This window comes from Myxine glutinosa, chromosome 5 (genome assembly GCF_964187855.1).
Source record: "Myxine glutinosa chromosome 5, kmMyxGlut1.1, whole genome shotgun sequence".
NCBI classification, from domain to species: Eukaryota; Metazoa; Chordata; class Myxini; order Myxiniformes; family Myxinidae; genus Myxine; species Myxine glutinosa.
Genome location: NC_136265.1, coordinates 127556150 through 127579415, shown reverse-complemented (window position 1 = coordinate 127579415; position 23266 = coordinate 127556150). Strand labels below are relative to the sequence as shown.

Genomic DNA, 23266 nt, shown 5'->3' with positions numbered 1-23266 from the left:
GAATAATAGAGAGAAGAAGAGAGAGAAGAAGAGAGAGAAGAAGAGAGAGAATAATAGAGAGAAGAAGAGAGAGAAGAAGAGAGAGAAGAAGAGAGAGAATAATAGAGAGAATAATAGAGAGAAGAAGAGAGAGAAGAAGAGAGAGAAGAAGAGAGAGAATAATAGAGAGAATAATAGAGAGAATAATAGAGAGAATAATAGAGAGAAGAAGAGAGAGAATAATAGAGAGAAGAAGAGAGAGAAGAAGAGAGAGAATAATAGAGAGAATAATAGAGAGAAGAAGAGAGAGAATAATAGAGAGAATAATAGAGAGAAGAAGAGAGAGAATAATAGAGAGAATAATAGAGAGAAGAAGAGAGAGAAGAAGAGAGAGAAGAAGAGAGAGAAGAAGAGAGAGAATAATAGAGAGAATAAGAGAGAGAAGAAGAGAGAGAAGAAGAGAGAGAAGAAGAGAGAGAAGAAGAGAGAGAATAATAGAGAGAATAATAGAGAGAAGAAGAGAGAGAATAATAGAGAGAAGAAGAGAGAGAAGAAGAGAGAGAATAAGAGAGAGAAGAAGAGAGAGAAGAAGAGAGAGAATAATAGAGAGAATAAGAGAGAGAAGAAGAGAGAGAATAAGAGAGAGAATAAGAGAGAGAAGAAGAGAGAGAAGAAGAGAGAGAAGGAGAGAGAGAAGGAGAGAGAGAATGAGAGAGAGAAGGAGAGAGAGAATGAGAGAGAGAATGAGAGAGAGAATGAGAGAGAGAGAATGAGAGAGAGAGAATGAGAGAGAGAGAATGAGAGAGAGAGAATGAGAGAGAGAGAATGAGAGAGAGAGAATGAGAGAGAGAGAATGAGAGAGAGAGAATGAGAGAGAGAGAATGAGAGAGAGAGAGAAGGAGAGAGAGAAGGAGAGAGAGAAGAAGAGAGAGAAGAAGAGAGAGAGAGAGAGAGAGAGAGAGAGAGAGAGAAGAAGAGAGAGAAGAAGAGAGAGAGAGAGAGAGAGAATTTTTTTTGAATTTTTTTTTTTTTTTTAATGCACAAGTCTTTCTCTGAGTTTTAGTATCGTGTCCATTGCATTTACCTATCAAAGATGCCAGGTTCACATTTTCGTTACTGAAAAGTCACGCGTTCATCATCCTCCTGCTGCTCGTCGACTGCTCCTTTCTTTCGAGGAAACTGTTCAGCCAAAGGACTTTCCATCTCTTCCTCCTTTCGCAGCTCTTTTGGTTTTTCCTTGGATCCTGACTCCCCTCTTTGGTTGTGACTTGATGGCCAATTCCAGGTCGTAGACTCCCTTCGCAGATGTTTTAGTGTCAGTCTGTCCAGGTAGGACAAAGATGGTGAGAACTTGATAGAGGTAGGCATGGATTCCATCTGAGTTCCAATAGCCACTTCAACAGTTGGGATTGAACATGCGAGAGGGCATGATGTAATGTTCTCCATATTTTCCGCCGCTTGACACCTTTGAGAAATTACCCAGGTGGTCACTGCGGCACGGCACCTTTCAGCCAGCGCTTGAATATCAGCGTCCGACGCGTGGTGGACACCTGACTCCAACTCATCACTTTGCTGTTTGAGAGGCTTGTTTTTTGTCCTGCTTGAAGGCATAGTGGGTAATGTTTGAATTCCATTGGAATCTTTCAAAATCCTCAGTCTTACTGAACTGACCTTGCCCTTAGCTGTGTTTGGTGGTTTGGGTTGCAGAAGGGGTTGTTGGAGTCTCTTTTTCTCGGATGTCTTCCAGTGTAATCCTCCGGGGGTTATCTCTGGAGGGATCTTCAGGTTGAGCTGAAGCTTTTGCAGTTCTTCCTCGAGCCCTTGAGTTTCCCTTTCCAGTCTAAGCCTTTCTTTGTGCAGATCACTCGGATCTCTAGTGGTCAGACGAGATGGAATTCTGAGAGACTTGTGTCGCCTCATTGTACCTTAAAGTAATGTGTGCAAGGACACTTAAAAACATTCACGGTCCCCACATTCACTTCGCTGGAGACGAACGCCTCACACCGAGAGAGAGAGAGAGAGAGAGAGAGAGAGAGAGAGAGAGAGAGAGAGAGAGAGAGAGAGAGAGAGAGAGAGAGAGAGAGAGAAGAGAGAAAGGGCCGGTCCACGAGGACCGACCTGCACTCTGACTGTGACAGCACTGCCCGGAGGAATCAGGGCAGCAGGGAAGATTTGGCCTCCGACTTCCGTTTGGGGCTACAACCACCCCAAAGAGGCGTCCCCGATAGTTGCACGTAAACTGTTCACCCACCTGGTTGCGCATACCTGGTGGAGGTATGCGCTCTACCTGTCATGCCGTTATAGTTCCTTGTGAATGTCTCACCAAACGTAATACGTGCTTCAGAGCGAAAGTAAAGTAATTTCGTTGTTCTCCGTGTCCGGCATTTTAATCACCCAGCTCCACATATGCCACTTTCGCTGAAACATGTTTACCCCCAACTTTCGACTCGAATATTTCAAGTGAAACAACATCTGTGTTTGTATGCAATTTTGATCCTGGCTCCGCACTGTCGAGCGTTGCACTTATGGGGGGGGGGGGGGGGGGGGAAGCGGGGAGCTTACATGTATAACTTCAGATTCAACCCTAACGTTTTTTTTTGTTTTTTTTGTTTTTTTTTGTATACAAGATCGAGGCTCGTGAAAGAGCGAACATTAATCACACAGAAAGACAAACCGACACATAAAACATATAACATCGGGAGCGGTAGACAAGATGGGGAGAGAGGGGGAAGGACACAAACACAACATTTGAGAGCAGGGACCGAGAGACATGGAGACATCGAGAGATCTGAGAGAGGGCGAGGGCTTTGGGGGGGGGGGGGGCGTGGGAAGGGGGCAGTGGGAGAGGTATAAAACATATGGACACTGCCAGGACTTCCAGGAAAGAATTTGGAATTTCAAACAAGGTGGATCTGGGGTGAATTAGCGGGGGTAGAAAAGATCAAGGTTTTGGATGGGGGAAGATAAGAGATGGTGGTGAACAGCTGTTTTAAAGACCTGGAGGGAGGAGTGGGATTGAAGGGAGTGAGGGAGTTTGTTCCAGAGGCGGGAGAAAAGAGGAATGAAAGAGTGAAGGTGAGCAGAGAGCCGAGATTTCGGCAGTTTAACCATCAGAGGGTTGCTGGCAGATCTTGTGCGACCTGTAGGAATATTTGGGGGACAGAGCACAGAGAGAGCTGGGGGTGCAAGGCCGGAGAGGAGTCGGTAGAAGACAGAAAGACCACCTACCTGCCTGCGGTGAGTGAGTGAAAGGCCCTCAGAGATAGCTTCATCGCGGGAGATTCCAATAATTCTGAAAGCTTTGGTTTCAACAGCGTGAAGCCGAGCTAGGTGTGAGGCAGGAGCACCGGCCCATAGGGGAGAACAGTATTCCATTGAGCTGCGGATGAAAGCCTTGTATGTGGTGAGGAGCTCAGGTGTGCCGAGGAAGGACTTCGCACGACGGAGGATGCCCAGTCGGCGACTGGCTTTGGAGGCCAGCTTGGAAATGTGGTTTTCCCAAGAAAGATCATGGCAGATAGTGAGACCCAAAATCTTGAGCGACAGAACTTCTTGGAGAGGATTGTTGAGAAAGTAGATGGGAGGGTTGTCCAGTCGATCTTTTCGGAGAGACATAGTAAGACTGTGAGATTTGTCAGGATTGAAAGACATGTTCCACTTGTTTGACCAGTCTGTGATTTTGTCCAGGTCTTCAGAGAGTGAGGAGGCAGCAGACTGCCGATCTGAGGGAAGAGGAATGGAGCGGCAGAGAGTGGAGTCATCAGCAAAGAGATAGAGAGGATTTTCGAGAGAGTCAGAGAGATCATTGATGAAGACCAGAAAAAGCACGGGGCCCAGAACACTGCCTTGGGGAACTCCAGCCTGAACAGGAAGAGGAGATGAGAGAAACCCATTCAGGGCCACACGTTGACGACGACTAGAGAGGAAGTCTGCCAGCCATGCGTGGAGATTTCCATGGATACCAAAGGAGGAGAGTTTGGTGAGCAGAGCGGGGTGCCAGACCGTGTCGAAGGCACGTGATATGTCGAGGGAGACAGCTCTAATTTCCTGTTTGGCATTGAGGACCTCCATCCATTGTTGAGACAGCAGAAGCAGCATGTCCAGAGTAGAGTGACCTGATCTGAAACCAAATTGATGATCAGAGATCAAGCCATTGGAGAAGAGGAAAGATTTCATATCCGAAGCAATGATGGATTCCATGACTTTGCTGATAATTGGGAGAAGGCTGATTGGTCTGTAGTTGCTAGGATCTGTTTTTGTACCTTTTATGTGCAAAGCGGTGATGTTGGCTGATTTCCAAGCAGATGGCAGTTGACCTTGAGCAAAAGAGAGGGTGAAGAGAACAGAGAGAGGGTGAGATAGAGCAGCAGAGCAGGATTTTAGGACCCGTGGGCTGATGCCGTCGGGTCCAGTTGCAGAATCAGAGTCGAGGGTTGACAGAAACTTTTCCACCTTGTCAGGAGGAAAGGACACGGAGTCCAGGAGCAGCAGGGTACGACTGGGTATGGTGGGTACAGAGAGGGATGGGTTTGGGACACAAGATTTAGAGGCAAACACAGAGTTGAGGCATTCAGCTTTTTCACGTGCGGAGTCAGCTGTGTAGCCGTTTGAGGTAAGGGAGGGGATGGAGGGGGAACAAACACCAGAAACGGATTTGACCAGACGCCACCAGGATTTGGAAGAGGGAGACAGATAAGAGAGTTCGGTCTTGAGAATGGAGAGATATTGTTTCCTGGCTCTCCTGAGGGTGGACACACACTTGTTTCGGGCTTTGTGAAAGGAAATGAGATTTCCTTCCGTTGGATTTGCTTTCCAGGAGACGAAGGCAAGTTGTTTCTGGGCAACAGCCTCACCACAAGATTCCGTGTACCATGGACGGGAGGAAGGGTATGACAACTGAAGACGAGATGGGATAAATCTGTGCATGAGAGAGAGCAATTTACTTTGGAAGAATTCCCAGGATGAGTTGATGTCAGAGGTGGTAGAGATGGGAGACCAGTCCAGATGATTGATGGCTGATTGAAGACCGTGCCAGTTGGCCTGAGTGAAATGCCAGACTCGTCGACGCTGAGCAGGCTCCCTGAGGATGGTCAGAGAGATGTCCACTTTAACAAGGACATGATCAGATGATCCGATCGGAGCAGAAGAAGAGCAGCAGACATTTTCAGGGAAGTTAGTCATAACCAAGTCCAGAAGAGAAGATGTTCCGTTGACTGAGATCCGGGTCGGGAAATTGACAGATTGTGTCAGTCCCAGTGAGTCACAGAAGTCCTTTGCTGAAGAGCCATGGCTGGTGAGAGAGGTACCCACACCCAGCCAACTGGCATGGTGACAATTGAAATCACCACATATGAGGAAGAGAGAGTTGGGATGAGTAGATAGAAGTTGGTCCATATCATCAGACAGCGAGATGTAGATGGAGTCATCACTGTTTGGTGGACGGTACAACACACATATGAACAAGAGGTGGGAGCGAAGGGGAAGCCGTAGCCAGAGGTATTCCTGGGGGTGAGGTGGAGAGAGTGCAGTGCAGGGCGAGTGAGGAAGATCGTTTTTGATAAAGATAGCAACCCCGCCTCCAGGACGAGGCTCAGGTCTATCATACCGGAGGAGGGAGTAGCCCGGGAGAGATACTATGGAATCAGAGACATCTTAAAGGAGGAAAGTTTCTGTTAAGCAGATCACGTCTGGTTTGACAGAAGCAACCTGTATGGAGAGATCAGTTAAGTTTGAACGAAGGCCCCGGATGTTTGAGGTCCATACCGTTAATGAAGAGGAAGGGGGAGCATCAGATACAGAACAGGGGGGAGGAGGGGTAGGGTAAGATGTGGAAGAGGTGGAAGAGATAGGGAGAGCTGTTGAAGGTGTGTCAGAGATTTCAGAATAGCTCGGAGAAAGGGAAGGATGGGGCGGACAAAAGGTTTGATGGTGATTGGGTGAGCCACAATGAGGTGTTATTTGAGGAGGGGGAAGAGCGAGGCAGAAGGTTGGGGGAGATGGAGGTGAGAGTTTGAAGGGGGAAGAAGCGGGGAGGACGCTTTGAGGAGGGGGAGTGAGAGGGGGGAAATTGAGAAGCAATGAGGGTGGGGAGATTTGAAGGGGAGGGGTGAGGGGGGAGTTTGGGAGGGAAGGGACAAGGGGAGGGATTTGAAAGGGATGGGATATGGGGGAGATTTGGAGGGGAGGGGTGAGGCAGGAGTCTAGGAGGGGAGGGGCGAGGGGGCGTCTTGGCGGGGAGGGGTGAGGGGGTAGTTTAGGAGGGAGGGGGCAAGGGGGGAGATTTGAAAGGGATGGGTGATGGGGAAGATTTGGAGGGGAGGGGTGATGGGGAAGATTTGGAGGGGAGGGGTTATGGGGAAGATTTGGAGGGGAGGGGTGAGATTGGATTTTTGAAAGTGTACGATTTATGGGAAACGAACATTTATTGCAAAATGAGTTTCTTGTGACCTTCGAGTTAAAAATACGTTTAAGGACGCTGGATGGAGGATGGAGTGCAGGAGAGTTTAGGGAATGTAGAAAAAAGGCACTATAGGAGATGGATATTTTTTTTGGGATGAATTGATTTGGTGAGCAAGTCGAAAGCAGCCTTTTAAAGAAGAAGAAGAAAAAGGGGTTTTTGTTTTATATTTTGTACCTTGGCTTGCATGTACAACTAGAACGGCACTCAGTGGGGAGCATACCTCCGCCTGGTTGGCTATATCACTCAATGGTGAAGGATCACATAAAAAATTAAATAATTCTCATATCCGAATCCATATTCAGATCTTCACCAAAATCGAATCGAATCTTCCTTGTCACACACACAACCTGTCCAACAAGTTTCGTCCAAATCAATCCATAACTTTTTGAGATATCCCGCAATGTATAGTTTTGTATAGCTTCAAATCAATGAATAGCTATATCAATATATCAATCAATGAATATCAATAGCTCTATCAATCAATGAATCAATATATCAATATATAGCTTCAAATTCACCAAAATCGAATCGATTCTTCCTTGTCACACACACAACCTGTCCAACAAGTTTCGTCCAAATCAATCCATAACTTTTTGAGATATCCCGCAATGTATAGTTTTTGGCCCTTACTCCCAATGGTGAAGAATCACTTTAAAAATTCTCATATCCGAATCCATATTCAGATCTTCACCAAAATCGAATCTGTTTGTCCTAGTCAGACACCCAACCGGTCCACCAAGTTTTGTCCAAATCCGTCCACAACGTTTTTGGATACCCTGCTATGTATCGATTTTTGGCCCTATCTCCCAATGGTGAAGAATCACTTAAAATTTTTAAATAAATCTCGTATCAGAATCCATATTCAGATCTTCACCAAAATGGGATCGATTAGTTCTTGTCAGACACCCAACATGTCTACCAAGTTTTGTCCAAATCAGTCCATAATGTTTTGAGATATCCTGCTATGTGTCGTTTTTGGCCCTATCTCCCAATGGTGAAGACTCACTTTAAAAAATTCTACGAGCCGGATCCGAATCCGGATCTTCACCAAAATCCAAACATTTCGTCCTTGTGACATATGCTACATCTCTGCCAAATTTCGTCCGAATCCGTCCACAACTTTTTGAGATATTTTGTTCACAAATAAACAGAGAGACAAACAGATGAAAAATCGGTCAGAGACTGAGGACTTGCCGGAATGTACTTCTTCTTTTTTTGATTTGCCAACCTCTCCCTGCCATCACGATCGTCTCTCCAGTGCACAATCCCAAGAGATATGCAGAAAGGACGACCCAAAACCAATTATCTTCTTTTTGATTCGTATATAAACATCATTAAAAGTAAATAATGACCTCTGCCAAAGATCCAGGGCAAGGCAAATATGTGTGTAAAGTATGGCGATGCTATGTGCAACGATCTAGACATAGTACTGCGCACAACAGACAGACAAACAGACAGACAGATGAGCCATGTCTCAATTATTTTCTATTCAGCACTTCGGAGATATAGAGGTGCAAAGTTTTTCGGTTTTTCCAAGATGTGGGCCGAACCACGTGACCGATGACGTCATCATTATTTGTTTTTTTAACGAATTTATTTCTAGATTATGCTCAATAAATTTCTTCTTGATCGGATGAAGTTTTGTACTTGTCGAATTATGACGTCATAATGGAGGCACCTATGACATCATCATTAACATTTTTTATTATTATTATTATTATTATTTTTTGTATACAGAGTCGAGGCTCGTGAAAGAGCTAACATTTATCAAACAAACAAATCAAACAAACAAGCAAACAAAGTATATAAAAAGGGGAGCGGTCGACAAGATGGGGAGAGAAGGGGAGGAAGCACACAAACACAACATTTGAGAGCAGGGACATCGGGAGATGTTTTTGGAGGGAGAGGGCCTGGGGGGAGGAAGGATAGGTATAAAACGCAAGGACACCAAGGACTTCCAGGAAAGAAGTCAAAAGTCACCTCAAAAAAGTGGATTTGGGGTGAAATTAGCGGGGGTAGAAAAGTTCAAGGTTTTGGATTGGGGAAGATAAGAGATGGTGGTGAACAACTGTTTTAAAGACCTGGAGGGAGGAATGGGATTGAAGAGAGTGAGGGAGTTTGTTCCAGAGGCGGGAGAAAAGAGGAATGAAGGAGTGAAGGTGAGCAGAGAGTCTTGATTTTGGCAGTTTAACCATAAGAGGGTTGCAGGCAGATCTTGTGCGACCTGCAGGAATATTTGGGGGACAGAGCCCAGAGAGAGCTGGGGGAGCAAGGCCGGAGAGGAGTCGGTAGAAGACGGAAAGACCACCAACCTGCCTGCGGTGATTAAGTGAAAGGCCCTCGGAGATAGCGTCATCGCGGGAGATTCCAATGATTCTGAACGCTTTGGTTTCAACAGCGTGAAGACGACCTAGGTGTGAGGCAGGAGCACCAGCCCAGAGGGGAGAGCAGTACTCCATTGAGCTGCGGATGAAAGCCTTGTATGTGGTGAGGAGCTCAGGTGTGCCAAGGAAGGACTTCGCACGACGGAGGATGCCCAGTCGGCGACTGGCTTTGGAGGCCAGCTTGGAAAGGTGGATTTCCCAGGAAAGATCATGGCAGATAGTGAGACCCAAAAGCTTGAGTGACAGAACTTCTTGGAGAGGATTATTCAGAAAGTAGATGGGAGGGTTGTCCAGTCGGTCTTTTCGGAGAGACATCGTAAGAGTGTGAGATTTGTCAGGATTGAAAGACATGTTCCACTTGTTTGCCCAGTCTGTGATTTTGTCCAGGTCTGCAGAGAGTGAGGAGGCTGCAGACTGCCGATCTGAGGGATGAGGAATGGAGCGGCAGAGAGTGGAGTCATCAGCAAAGAGATAGAGAGGATTTTCAAGAGAGTCAGAGAGATCATTGATGAAGACCAGAAAAACCACAGGGCCCAGAACACTGCCTTGGGGAACTCCAGCCTGAACAGGAAGAGGAGATGAGAGAAACCCATTCAGGGCCACGCGTTGACTACGACTAGAGAGGAAGTCCGCCAGCCATGCGTGGAGATTTCCATGGATACCAAAGGAGGAGAGTTTGGTGAGCAGAGCGGGGTGCCAGACCGTATCGAAGGCACGTGATATGTCGAGGGAGACAGCTCTAATTTCCTGTTTGGCATTGAGGACCTCCATCCATTGTTGAGACAGCAGAAGCAGCATGTCCAGAGTAGAGTGACCTGGTCTGAAACCAATTTGATGATCAGAGATCAAGCCATTGGAGAAGAGGAAAGATTTCATATACGAAGCAATGATGGATTGCATGACTTTGCTGATAATTGGGAGAAGGCTGATTGGTCTGCAGTTGCTAGGATCTGTTTTTGCACCTTTTTTGTGCAAAGCGGTGATGTTGGCTGATTTCCAAGCAGATCGCAGTTGACCTTGAGCAAAAGAGAGGGTGAAGAGAACAGAGAGAGGGAGTGAAAGAGCGGAAGAACAGGATTTTAGGACCCGTGGCCTGATGCCGTCAGGTCCAGTTGCAGAATCAGAGTCGAGGGTTGACAGAAACTTTTCCACCTTGTCAGGAGGAAAGGACGTGGAGTCCAGGAGCAGCTGGGTACGACTGGGTATGGTGGGTACAGAGAGGGATGGGTTTGGGACACAAGATTTAGAGGCAAACACAGAGTTGAGGCATTCAGCTTTTTCATGTGCGTAGTCAGCTGTGTAGCTGTTTGAGGTAAGGGAGGGGATGGAGGGGGAACAAACACCAGAAACAGATTTGACCAGACGCCACCAGGATTTGGAAGAGGGAGACAGATAAGAGAGTTCGGTCTTGCGAACGGAGAGATATTGTTTCCTGGCTCTCCTGAGGGTGGACACACACTTGTTTCTGGCTTTGTGAAAGGAAATGAGATTTCCTTCCGTTGGATTTGCTTTCCAGGAGACGAAGGCAAGTTGTTTCTGGGCAACAGCCTCACCACAAGATTCCGTGTACCATGGACGGGAGGAAGGGTATGACAACTGAAGACGAGATGGGATAAATCTGTGCATGAGAGAGAGAGCAATTTACTTTGGAAGAATTCCCAGGATGAGTTGATGTCAGAGGTGGTTGAGATGGGAGACCAGTCCAGATGATTGATGGCTGCTTGAAGACCATGCCAGTTGGCCTGAGTGAAATGCCAGACTCGTCGACGCTGAGCAGGCTCCCTGAGAATGGTCAGAGAGATGTCCACTTTAACAAGCACATGATCAGATGAACCGATTGGAGCAGAAGAAGAGCAGCAGACATTTTCAGGGAAGTTAGTCATAACCAAGTCCAGAAGAGAAGATGCTCCGTTGACTGAGATGCGGGTCGGGAAATTGACAGATTGTGTCAGTCCCAGTGAGCCGCAGAAGTCCTTTGCTGAGGAGCCATGGCTGGTGAGAGAGGTACCCACACCCAGCCAACTGGCATGGTGACAATTGAAATCACCACATATGAGGAAGAGAGAGTTGGGATGAGTGGATAGAAGTTGGTCCATATTATCAGACAGCGAGATGTAGATGGAGTCATCACTGTTTGGTGGACGGTTCAACACACATATGAACAAGAGGTGGGAGCGAAGGGGAAGCCGTAGCCAGAGGTATTCCTGGGGGTGAGGTGGAGAGAGTGCAGTGCAGGGCGAGTGAGGAAGATAGTTTTTGATAAAGATAGCAACCCCACCTCCAGGACGAGGCTCAGGTCTATCATACCGGAGGAGGGAGTAACCCGGGAGAGATACTAAGGAATCAGAGACATCATGAAGAAGGAAAGTTTCTATTAAGCAGATCACGTCTGGTTTGACAGAAGCAACCTGTATGGAGAGATCAGTTAAGTTTGAACGAAGGCCCCGGATGTTTGAGGTCCATACCGTTAATGAAGAGGAAGGGGGAGCATCGGATACAGAACAGGGGGGAGGAGGGGTAGGGTAAGATGTGGAAGAGGTGGAAGAGGTAGGGAGAGCTGTTGAAGGTGTGTCAGATATTTCAGAATAGCTCGGAGAAAGGGAAGGATGGGGCGGACAAAAGGTTTGATGGTGATTGGGTGAGGCACAATGAGGTGTTATTTGAGGAGGGGGAAGAGCGAGGCAGAAGGTTGGGGGAGTTGGAGGTGAGAGTTGGAAGGGGGAAGAAGCGGGGAGGACGCTTTGAGGAGGGGGAGTGAGAGGGGGGAAATTGAGAAGAAATGAGGGTGGGGAGATTTGAAGGGGAGGGGCGAGGGGGGAGTTTAGGAGGGAAGGGACAAGGGGAGGGATTTGAAAGGGATGGGATATGGGGGAGATTTGGAGGGGAGGGGTGAGGGAGGAGTCTAGGAGGGGGGGGAGTCTTGGAGGGGAGGGGTGAGGGGGTAGTTTAGGAGGGAGGAGGCAAGGGTGGATTTGAAAGGGATGGGTGATGGGGAGGATTAGGAGGGGAGGGGAAAGGGGGAAGATTTGAAAGGGATGGGTGATGGGGAAGATTTGGAGGGGAGGGGTGATGGGGAAGATTTAGAGGGGAGGGGTTATGGGGAAGATTTGGAGGGGACGGGTGAGATTGGATTTTAGAAAGTGTACGATTAATGGGAAATGAACATTTATTGCAAAATGAGTTTCTTGTGACCTTCGAGTCAAAAATACATTTGAGGACGCTGGATGGAGGATGGAGTGCACGTGAGTTTAGGGAATGTAGAAAAAAGGCACTATAAGAGATGGAATTTTTTTTTGGGATGAATAGATTTGGTGAGCAAGTCGAAAGCAGCCTTTTAAAGAAGAAGAAGAAAAAGGTGTCATAATATATGACGGAATACAGAACTTGAGGGGAAAGTGTAAACATTGCAAGGTTAATAACAGTGAAAAACTATCTGGGGAAATGGGGGAGAAACACTTGGTCGAAGAACGAACGAACGAATAAGAACGAATAAACGAATGAGATCAAAGAATAAGAACAGAGAAGGAAATGTTTTTTTTGTTGTTTTTTTGTTGATTTTAAACAAGGAAGTAGGCTACGGGGTGAAAAGACTGGGAAAAGCAGAGAACGAAAGTTATTGGAGCACAAACGACGGACCGCTGAGAGAAAAACAAAGCCTCAAGGTTGTACACTGTACAAGGCCTCAAAAGACACGACACGAATTAACACGATTTTCTGTACAGGTATGAAAGATTTGCACCGAAAATCTTCCTCGGGACACAATATACGTACACACACCATAAAATAAATACAGTTATAACGAAAATACAAATGGGAACAATTACTTAACTTCGATTTCGATGGAGAGCGTGGAGAGCTGCGAATAAATGAAACCTCGCCGGCCAGACCGGACAATTCCCCATGGAGAGTTTTATTCCCCATGGAGAGTTCTTTACAATGAGCCATGTCTCAATTTTTCTATTCAGCACTTTCTGAGATATAGAGGTGCAAAGTTTTTCGGTTTTTCCAAGATGGCGGCCGAACCACGTGACCGATGACGTCATCATTATTTGTTTTCTAAACTAATTTATTCCTAGATTATGCTCAAGAAATTTTATCTTGATCGGATGAAGTTTTGTACTGGTCGAATTATGACGTCATAATGGAGGCACCTATGACATCATCATTAACATATTTTATTCCCCATGGAGAGTTCTTTACAATGAGCCATGTCTCAATTTTTTTTCTATTGAGCACTTTCGGAGATATAGAGGTGCAAAGTTTTTCGGTTTTTCCAAGATGGCGGCCGAACCACGTGACCGATGACGTCATCATTATTTTTTTTCTCCACCAGTTTATGCCGACATGGCGCTCAAGAAATTGCATCTTGATTGGATGAAGTTTTTTACTTGTCAAATTATTGAATTATGACGTCATAATGGAGGCCTTGGGCCTAGAGAGTTAAAAATTGGGCACAGTCTATTCCAGGGCAAGTCAAATATGTGTGTAAAGTATGGCGATTCTAGGTGCAACGATGTAGATGTAGTACTGCGCACAAACAGACAAACAGACAAACAGATAGACAGACAGACAAACCAACTAACCAACATACTTGCCGAAATCTTTTCCGGCAAGTAACAAACAGACAGGGGTGAAAACATAACCTCCATGCACCTTTGGTGGTGGTGGACGTAATAAATAAACGACATTTCAATTAATTTTCCAGATATTCTCCAGCTTTGGATAAGCACTTGTCCCATAAGAGTGGGATCTTTCACATATTTTCATGCACAAATGAACCCGAATCGGCTATTTCTAAGGTAATTCAGATGTGGAAGGACTGTTGACACATACTTGGGAGCGTAGTTGCACACGAGGTAGAAGGCGTTTTCCCACGTCATTCCCCAAACGCTCATGCGGTTGCAGTAGTTCACCGCACAGCCCATGCGGTTCGTCGTCGCCCAGACAAGCTGCGGTGGACAAGGATTTGTAGGTTGCTCAGATTTTACAAAAGCAGTGCTTCTTTCGTATGGAGCACGCTGCCGCGGGTAGCATCATTAATTCAGGGAGTGGCTCTGCCGCTGATGCAGTGCTCCCTGTAGGTTCGGGCAGGAATTTGTAATCTCATCATGGTGTCGGCGATAGCTCGCCTCCTCTTTGCGAAGGACACAATTAACCAACGAATATCAGTTCAACATCCAAGGGACAGGTACACACATTCGTGAACACATGACGGTACACACATGGCCATACCCCCCTCTTCCCCCCTTCCCACGCCTCCTCCCCTCAAGCCCTCTCCCTCCCACAGATCTCCCGATGTCCCTGCTCTCAATGTTGTACTTGCGTGCTTCCCTCTCTCTCCCCATCTTGTCTACCGCTCCCCTTATTAGATGTTTTATGTGTCCGTTATTTTATTTTATTTTTGATTAATGTAAGCCCTTTCACGAGCCTCAATGTTGTATCCAAAAAAAAAAAAATTCTCCTGCTAGTCCACACAAACAGATTTAAGCTGTCTATGACAGTTGTAGCATAATGGCGTGTGTCTGCCCGCGTGTGGTTCAGCGTACCTGCGTGTAATGCGTGCAGACAGGACCCGAGCAGGACATCGGGCATGATGGATTGCATTCACCCCAGCCTGGGTACGCATACCAATTGACTTCATTGTACCAGCTCCGGACATGGTACGTTAGTGGTCTGGGGCTGCAACAAGACATTGTGGTGGTAAGGAATAACATATTCCACAAATGGCTTTCTTTGGTGGAAAAATGAACATAAAAATGGCAAAATATGTTAGATTCAATGAACAAAAAGCCGGCTGTCCATTGTCCTTGCATCCGTGTGGGGTTGTAAATTGGAGTTTGAGTACTGCTCTCCCCTCTGGGCTGGTGCTCCTGCCTCTCACCTAACTCGGCTTCACTGGGCTGGTGCTCCTGCCTCTCACCTAGCTCGGCTTCACTGGGCTGGTGCTCCTGCCTCTCACCTAGCTCGGCTTCACTGGGCTGGTGCTCCTGCCTCTCACCTCGCTCGGCTTCACTGGGCTGGTGCTCCTGCCTCTCACCTATCTCGGCTTCACTGGGCTGGTGCTCCTGCCTCTCACCTATCTCGGCTTCACTGGGCTGGTGCTCCTGCCTCTCACCTATCTCGGCTTCACTGGGCTGGTGCTCCTGCCTCTCACCTATCTCGGCTTCACTGGGCTGGTGCTCCTGCCTCTCACCGAGCTCGACTTCACTGGGCTGGTGCTCCTGCCTCTCACCGAGCTTGGTTTCACTGAGCTGGTGCTCCTGCCTCTCACCTAGCTCGGCTTCACGCTGTTGAAACCAAAGCTTTCAGAATCATTGGAATCTCCCGCGATGAAGCTAACTCTGAGGGCCTTTCACGCACTCACCGCAGGCAGGTTGGTGGTCTTTCTGTCTTCTACCGACTCCTATCGGGCCTTGCTCCCCTAGCTCCCCCAGCTCTGTCCCCCAAATATTCCTTCAGGACGCACAATATCTGCCAGCAACCCTCTTCCGGTGAAACTGCCAAAATCAAGACTCTCTGCTCACCTTCACTCCTTCATTCCTCTTTATTCCCGCCTCTGGAACAAACTCCCCCACTCTCTTCAATCCCACTCCTCCCTCCATGTCTTTAAAACAGCTTTTCACCATAATCTCTTATCTTCTCCCATCCAAAACCTTGATCTTTTCTACCCCCGTTAATACACCCCAAATCCACCTCCTTCAAATTCCTTGTTTTCTTTCCTGAAATCCCCTGTGGTGTCCATATTGTTTATCTCGTGTATCCCGCCCATTCCCTCTCTCTTCCACAGATGTCCCTGTTCTCTACTATTGTTGTACTACCCTCTCTCTCCCCCTGTTGTCTCCGGCTCCCTTTATTACAAAAAAAAATGTTTCCTCCAACACTATGCAGTCACCCTCATCGAAAGGTGGTGCATGCATTGCATGGTCCATTGTTTTTTGGTAGCCCTGGTGACAAAGTGACGAGACCGATTAATTATGAGACCCTAGTTGTACGTACCGGCCCCAGTACACGCCGAGGTTTTGTCCGATGTAGCTGACCACGTTGGACGGGCCGTGATCCCACACGCATTTCTTCGCCCAATCAGCGGCCGACATCGCCAGCTGTTCATCCCACACCTGTGCACACCAGCAATCATTATTATCAATTTAATTAAACTAAGGGCACCTCCTAAGGGCGTGTACAGCAGCAGTTTTTATATTTCTTTGCTACTCCTTGCTACTCGCCTCACCAAGCGTCGTTACTGAGGAACGGGCTTATTTTATAGTAAGGGCATTTTATGAGATATTTCACAAATCTGTTAACTAAATTGTTACCAAAAAATTTCTTCACCAATATGTTTGTAAAGGTGTGTAATAACATGTGTTAAAATGTTGAAGTTCAACTCCCGTGGGAAACCCAGAAAAAAAGCTGTTGAATTCGGGTACCGAAAAATTATTTTCGAGATTTTTATTTTTTTTAATCGGCCCTTAAGTAACTTATGAGGGGTCAAATAAGGGTTTTTCATGATTCTGAGTTGATTGTTAACATTTATCCAAGATATTAACATTGATCCAAGATAAGACTTCAGCAGGTGAAAACCACCCAACCTTGGAATGACGGGTAGATTTGCCTGCTTTATTATATTCACAGCCTTCAGCCAAATCGGAAGATCAAAGGTCACTATAGCGACCCCAGCGCGCCGTATGCACTCTTTCAGAGTGGTGAAGATGGTGTTGAGGTCATTAGGGTCTCCTTCAATAACTGGGAGGAACTCGATCTGTGTGCTCTGCTTTGCATCATTAGCATGGATTCTCTTCATCCAGCCATTCCAGTTGGAGTGTGGGAACTCAGGATCGTTGGCTTTGATCACCCACCCCGCTGCCCAGAGTGTGTCACCTGGAGTGAGGAGTGGCTGATCATGAGCCAGGGAGGAGGAAAGCTCAGCGAGGGGGAGAAACATGATCGCGTTCGTTCCTATCTGTTTCCTGTTCGTAAATGGAATAATCTTTACTTCAGTTCCTCTCAGGATCTTAGCTTTGTCGAGTGCTTTCAACTTCACCCGGGGGAAAGCTGCTGTTGTCTGTGGATCTGGCAAAGGTGGTGCCGGAGAGGTGACTTCGATCCAACCCATTGAGTGAAAGGGAGTGTTTCCGTGAATAGAGACAATGTTTAAATCTATATTGTCTCCAACAAACTGAGTGACTGCATTGTTTGTTTCCCCAACCTCCATAAAGACCACCTGATCATTACTTGACAATTCACTTTCACTGGCTGGCACTTTGGCTGTCATCACTGATTGATCCTCAAGCGCAGCATCAACCGCAACCTCATCATTGATCTGTTCATCGGTTTCCTCCACAATGGTGTCAAGAGTGCCAGAAGTATCTGGAACATCATCTCCACTCCTACTATTAAGGAAGCAGTATTTGTAGTTTTGTGTCTCCGTGTAAGACTCAGTGTATCCCAGCCGGTGGAACTTGTTGAGCATCCATTTTGACCCAAATCTATGATCAAGTTGTATGGCAAGCCCCATTTGGTGTGGCAATACTCCAGACCGAGGTCGACAGGCCTTAATAAAATTCTGCCCCCAAACGGCAACTCTTTCGTCTGTCTTGACAATCGGTCTCAAGAACATCTGAAGGCTTGCAGGAACAAGTGTCAGCTGACTATCGATGTCAGTCATACTGTGTGTGGTGGGGTATGACTTTGGACCTAAATCAATCAAGGCAATATCATTGGATATGAACTTGAGTGCCGTCTTTATGATCTGAGTCTTCTCATCTCCATGGTCAAGATTAGCATGATGCCCTCGCAGAATATTGTCGGTGCCATCTTTGAGACAGAGTACATCTGCCCTTCTTTCCTGTGTTGTGAAATACAAGGTGTCTTCGTATTTCTCTAGAAGTTTTATCTTTAGCCAATGCTTTGAATAAGAAAGGCTCTTCTCTGGTGACTGATCAAACTCCTGCAGCTTTTCATGGACTTGGTCCATGTTCATTACCCCATGCTCTAATTCTGAGTCTAACCATTCGCAGAATTCAATAAAAACTGCCTCTCGCTCCTCATCAATACTCCTCTGTCCTCTCTTCCTTTTTCCTTCCTCATCAGTCTTGGACAAACTGTCACCTCTCGCAAACATAAGTTTGCATCGCAAATGGTACAGTGTTTCTTCTGCTACCAAGTCGTTGATCCCTTCCAGGCGTCCAGTGACTTCAGTGCCCCAGTCATCCCCGCGACTCCGTGCTGTCTTCAGCAAGCTTGCCTTCAGTGTATCTGCAGTCAAATTATCTGGCACTCTGTATTTCTTTCTAGCTTGTGCTGGATTATTTTTGTAGAGCTGGGCTGGTTGGTTGCAAAGAATGCATACATCCTTATACAGGAGGTCAACTGACTGTGATCTTCTAGAACTGCAGCCAGTTGATGAACTGAACTCACAAGTAGTGCGTCTTCTCTTCAACTTTGATGACTCTTTCTCTGCCTTTGATGCTTGAGCTGACTTCTTGGTGGTTGCAACAAAGTTGTTGTACAGATCATTTTTACACTTCTGGTGGTACCTCAGTTTTCCTTCCTTTTGAGCCTCCTTCATACGTTCCACAACAGTAACATTTTCGACAGTTTCTGCTTGTTTCAATAAAGTTGAGTATCCCTTTGGAGTTGCCTGTATGAGTCTTTCAGCTGGTGTATCCGAGCGTGCACAGATGAAGCAATTGAGCACAGGTGGAGTAACGTCTTCATCCATATTGCTAGACTTCATGTCCTGCAAAGTAGAAATTGAGATATATTTAGAAATTATTTTTCCACAAAGGAGTGTCTGTGGTGAAATATAAATGTTAACAATCAACTCAGAATCATGAAAAACCCTTATTTGACCCCTCATAAGTTACTTAAGGGCCGATTTAAAAAAATAAAAATTCTCGAAAATAATTTTTCGGTACCCGAATTCAACAGCTTTTTTTCTGGGTTTCCCACGGGAGTTGACCTTGAACATTTTAACACATGTTATTACACACCTTTACAAACATATTGGGGAAGAAATTTTTTGGTAACAATTTAGTTAACAGATTTTCATATGTTTCCCTTACTATTAACTGAGGATAATGACTGTACCTGAGTTGCTGTGTTGTCATGATTTACACCAATCATAATACAAACAATTATTTTGCACGAATGTATTTGTTGTGTTTGTGATATTACATTTTTATAGGCAATTTAGGTTGAAGATTTAGGTTGAATGTTTTTTTTTCAAGAAAGAACCCCTCAGCACATACATAGGGGAGGGGTAGGTGCAGACTGGAAGTTTGGGACGATTACACCTCACCACCACGTAATTCAAAACACCTCACCACCACGTAATTCAAAACACCTCACCACCACATAATTCAAAACACCTCACCACCACGTAATTCAAAACACCTCACCACCACATAATTCAAAACACCTCACCACCACATAATTCAAAACACCTCACCACCACGTCATTTAAAACACACCACCACGTAATTCAAAACACCTCACCACCACATCATTTAAAACACCTCACCACCACATAATTCAAAACACCTCAACACCACGTCATTCAAAACACCTCACCACCACGTAATTCAAAACACCTCACCACCACGTCATTTAAAACACCTCACCACCACATAATTCAAAACATCTCACCACCACGTAATTTAAAACACCTCACCACCACATCATTTAAAACACCTCACCACCACATAATTCAAAACACCTCACCACCAAGTAATTCAAAACACCTCACCACCACGTCATTTAAAACACCTCACCACCACGTAATTCAAAACACCTCACCACCACGTAATTCAAAACACCTCACCACCACGTAATTCAAAACACCTCACCACCACGTAATTCAAAACACCTCACCACCATGTAATTCAAAACACCTCACCACCACGTAATTCAAAACACCTCACCACCACGTAATTCAAAACACCTCACCACCACGTAATTCAAAACACCTCACCACCACATAATTCAAAACACCTCACCACCACGTAATTCAAAACACCTCACCACCACGTAATTTAAAACACCTCACCACCACGTAATTCAAAACACCTCACCACCACGTAATTCAAAACACCTCACCACCACATAATTCAAAACACCTCACCACCAAGTAATTCAAAACACCTCACCACCACGTAATTCAAAACACCTCACCACCACATAATTCAAAACACCTCACCACCACGTAATTCAAAACACCACACCACCAAGTAATTCAAAACACCTCACCACCACGTAATTCAAAACACCTCACCACCACGTAATTCAAAACACCTCACCACCACGTAATTCAAAACACCTCACCACCACGTAATTCAAAACACCTCACCACCAAGTAATTCAAAACACCTCACCACCACGTAATTCAAAACACCTCACCACCACGTAATTCAAAACACCTCACCACCACGTAATTCAAAACACCTCACCACCAAGTAATTCAAAACACCTCACCACCACGTAATTCAAAACACCTCACCACCACGTAATTCAAAACACCTCACCACTACATAATTCAAAACACCGCACCACCACGTAATTCAAAACACCTCACCACCAAGTAATTCAAAACACCTCACCACCACGTAATTCAAAACACCTCACCACCACGTAATTCAAAACACCTCACCACCACGTAATTCAAAACACCTCACCACTACATAATTCAAAACACCGCACCACCACGTAATTCAAAACACCTCACCACAAAGTAATTCAAAACACCTCACCACCAAATAATTCAAAACACCTCACCACCACGTAATTCAAAACACCTCACCACCACGTAATTCAAAACACCTCACCACCACGTAATTCAAAACACCGCACCACCAAGTAATTCAAAACACCTCACCACCAAGTAATTCAAAACACCTCACCACCAAGTAATTCAAAACACATCACCACCAAGTAATTCAAAACACCTCACCACCAAGTAATTCAAAACACCTCACCACCACATAATTCAAAACACCACACCACCACGTAATTCAAAACACCTCACCACCAAGTAATTCAAAACACCTCACCACCAAGTAATTCAAAACACCGCACCACCACGTAATTCAAAACACCTCACCACCACGTAATTCAAAACACCGCACCACCACGTAATTCAAAACACCGCACCACCACGTAATTCAAAACACCTCACCACCAAGTAATTCAAAACACCTCACCACCAAGTAATTCAAAACACCTCACCACCAAGTAATTCAAAACACCTCACCACCAAGTAATTCAAAACACCGCACCACCACGTAATTCAAAACACCTCACCACCAAGTAATTCAAAACACATCACCACCAAGTAATTACAAACACCTCACCACCACGTAATTCAAAACACCTCACCACCACGTAATTCAAAACACCTCACCACCACGTAATTCAAAACACCTCACCACCACGTAATTCAAAACACCGCACCACCACGTAATTCAAAACACCTCACCACCAAGTAATTCAAAACACCTCACCACCACGTAATTCAAAACACCTCACCACCACGTAATTCAAAACACCTCACCACCAAGTAATTCAAAACACCTCACCACCAAGTAATTTAAAACACCTCACAGCCATAAAACACGTAATAAAAACACCTCACCACCACGAAATTAAAAACACCTCACCACCACGAAATTGAAAACACCTCACAGCTATAAAACACGTAATAAAAACACCTCACCACCACAAAATTAAAAACACCTCACAGCCATAAAACACGTAATAAAAACACATCACCACCACAAAATTAAAAACACACCACAAAGTAATTCAAAACACCTCACAGCCATAAAACACATAATAAAAACACCTCACCACCACGAAATTAAAAACACCTCACCACCACGAAATTAAAAACACACCACCAAGTAATTCAAAACACCTCACACCAATAAAACACATAATAAAAACACCTCACCACCACGAAATTAAAAACACCTCACCACCACGAAATTAAAAACACCTCACCACCACGAAATTGAAAACACCTCACAGCCATAAAACACGTAATAAAAACACCTCACCACCACGATTAGAAACACCTCACAGCCATAAAACACGTAATAAAAACACCTCACCACCACGAAATTAAAAACACCTCACCAACACGAAATTTAAAACACCTCACAGCCATAAAACACGTAATAAAAACACCTCACCACCACAAAATTAAAAACACCTCACAGCCATAAAACACGTAATAAAAACACCTCACCACCACAAAATTAAAAACACCTCACCACCAAGTAATTTAAAACACCTCACAGCCATAAAACACGACCCGGGTAGCCCAGTGCCAGAGGGCACCAAGTGGGGAGAGCGCGAGAGGGCCTTCCCCAGGTAGATAGGTTAGGGTAAGGAGCAGGTAAGCTCGGAGGCAACTGCAGTGGTGGAGGTGTGCAGGTGGGTAGACCTCCTGGGAGAGCCACACGACCCAGTCCTGAAATTGTGCAAAGGCACAGGGAGTTGAATCGGGGGAGTGAGACCCCAAATTGATGAAGCACCACAGTTTAGTCAATGGGCATTGGTTGGTAGAACCCATAGAGTAAGTTGGCCAATGGATTGGCAGGGAAAGACCCCGGGTAGTGTCAAGTGTGTTAATGTCATTTAGGAAGTAGTTAGGATTGAAATCTCCTCGCACCATCTACATCCACTCACCTGAGGTGACAGAACTCCACACCATACCATGTTTTGGTTATTTTTTTTGGTGTAAATGTTTGGATTGTGAGACGCATCATGACGTGGGTGTGACATTGTGCTTAATGTTCCATCTCTCCCTCCTTATGAGGATTGATGATGAATTGGTGATGGCAAATTTTGGTCAGAGGGATTGTGGTGACGAATTTGGTATATGGGAGATATGGGGAAGACGTGATGGTAGTGACGAATTTGTAAATGTGTAGGTTTTTGTAAATACGGGGAGGGGCAAGGGGGGGTAGTGTAGGTCACATGTGGGGGGGCGTACGGAAGGGACGAGCTTTCTCACTTTGCTCTCCGTGCGCACCTCGTTCTGCATTACCTTGTTTGATGTGTACCCTTGCGCCCTGACCCATTACTCACCTGTCTTCTGTTCCCCTGTCTCCCACCCGAGGACTGTGCTCTCTGGGCACTGAGAGGAGCGTGCGGGGAGGTCGCGTCCGTGAGCACGAACCCCCGCAACCAGCATGCTTGCATTGATGCACCACTTATGGACCGCCGTTCTGCGGCCAAGCACCGCTTTATGGACCCCACGTTTTGGGGCCTGGCACCTCTGCTGGGGACCAGCCATGGTGGTCAGGTAATCTCACTTGCGGCCCAGGGTAAAGGTGGCACCTATGCCAAACAGGTGGACCACCCTTAGTTGGCCCCTGTGGCCCTAAATAAAAAGTGGACGCGTTGGTGCCCTTTTATTTCCAAATAGGCCGCAAGTAGAGAAAAC

General features: G+C 45.9%; 1 protein-coding gene across 1 annotated transcript in view; it reads right to left on the bottom strand.

The window, feature by feature from the left end:
• LOC137414985 (cysteine-rich secretory protein LCCL domain-containing 2-like) overlaps positions 1-23266 on the bottom strand; it is a 65473-nt gene that overhangs the window by 27249 nt on the left and 14958 nt on the right. Inside the window, exons 3-5 of the mRNA XM_068100540.1 lie at positions 15820-15938; positions 14370-14502; positions 13657-13772 (exon numbers count right to left, since the gene is read on the bottom strand). Coding sequence (XP_067956641.1) covers positions 13657-13772; positions 14370-14502; positions 15820-15938 — 368 coding nt within the window. The remainder of the gene's footprint in view (positions 1-13656; positions 13773-14369; positions 14503-15819; positions 15939-23266) is intronic.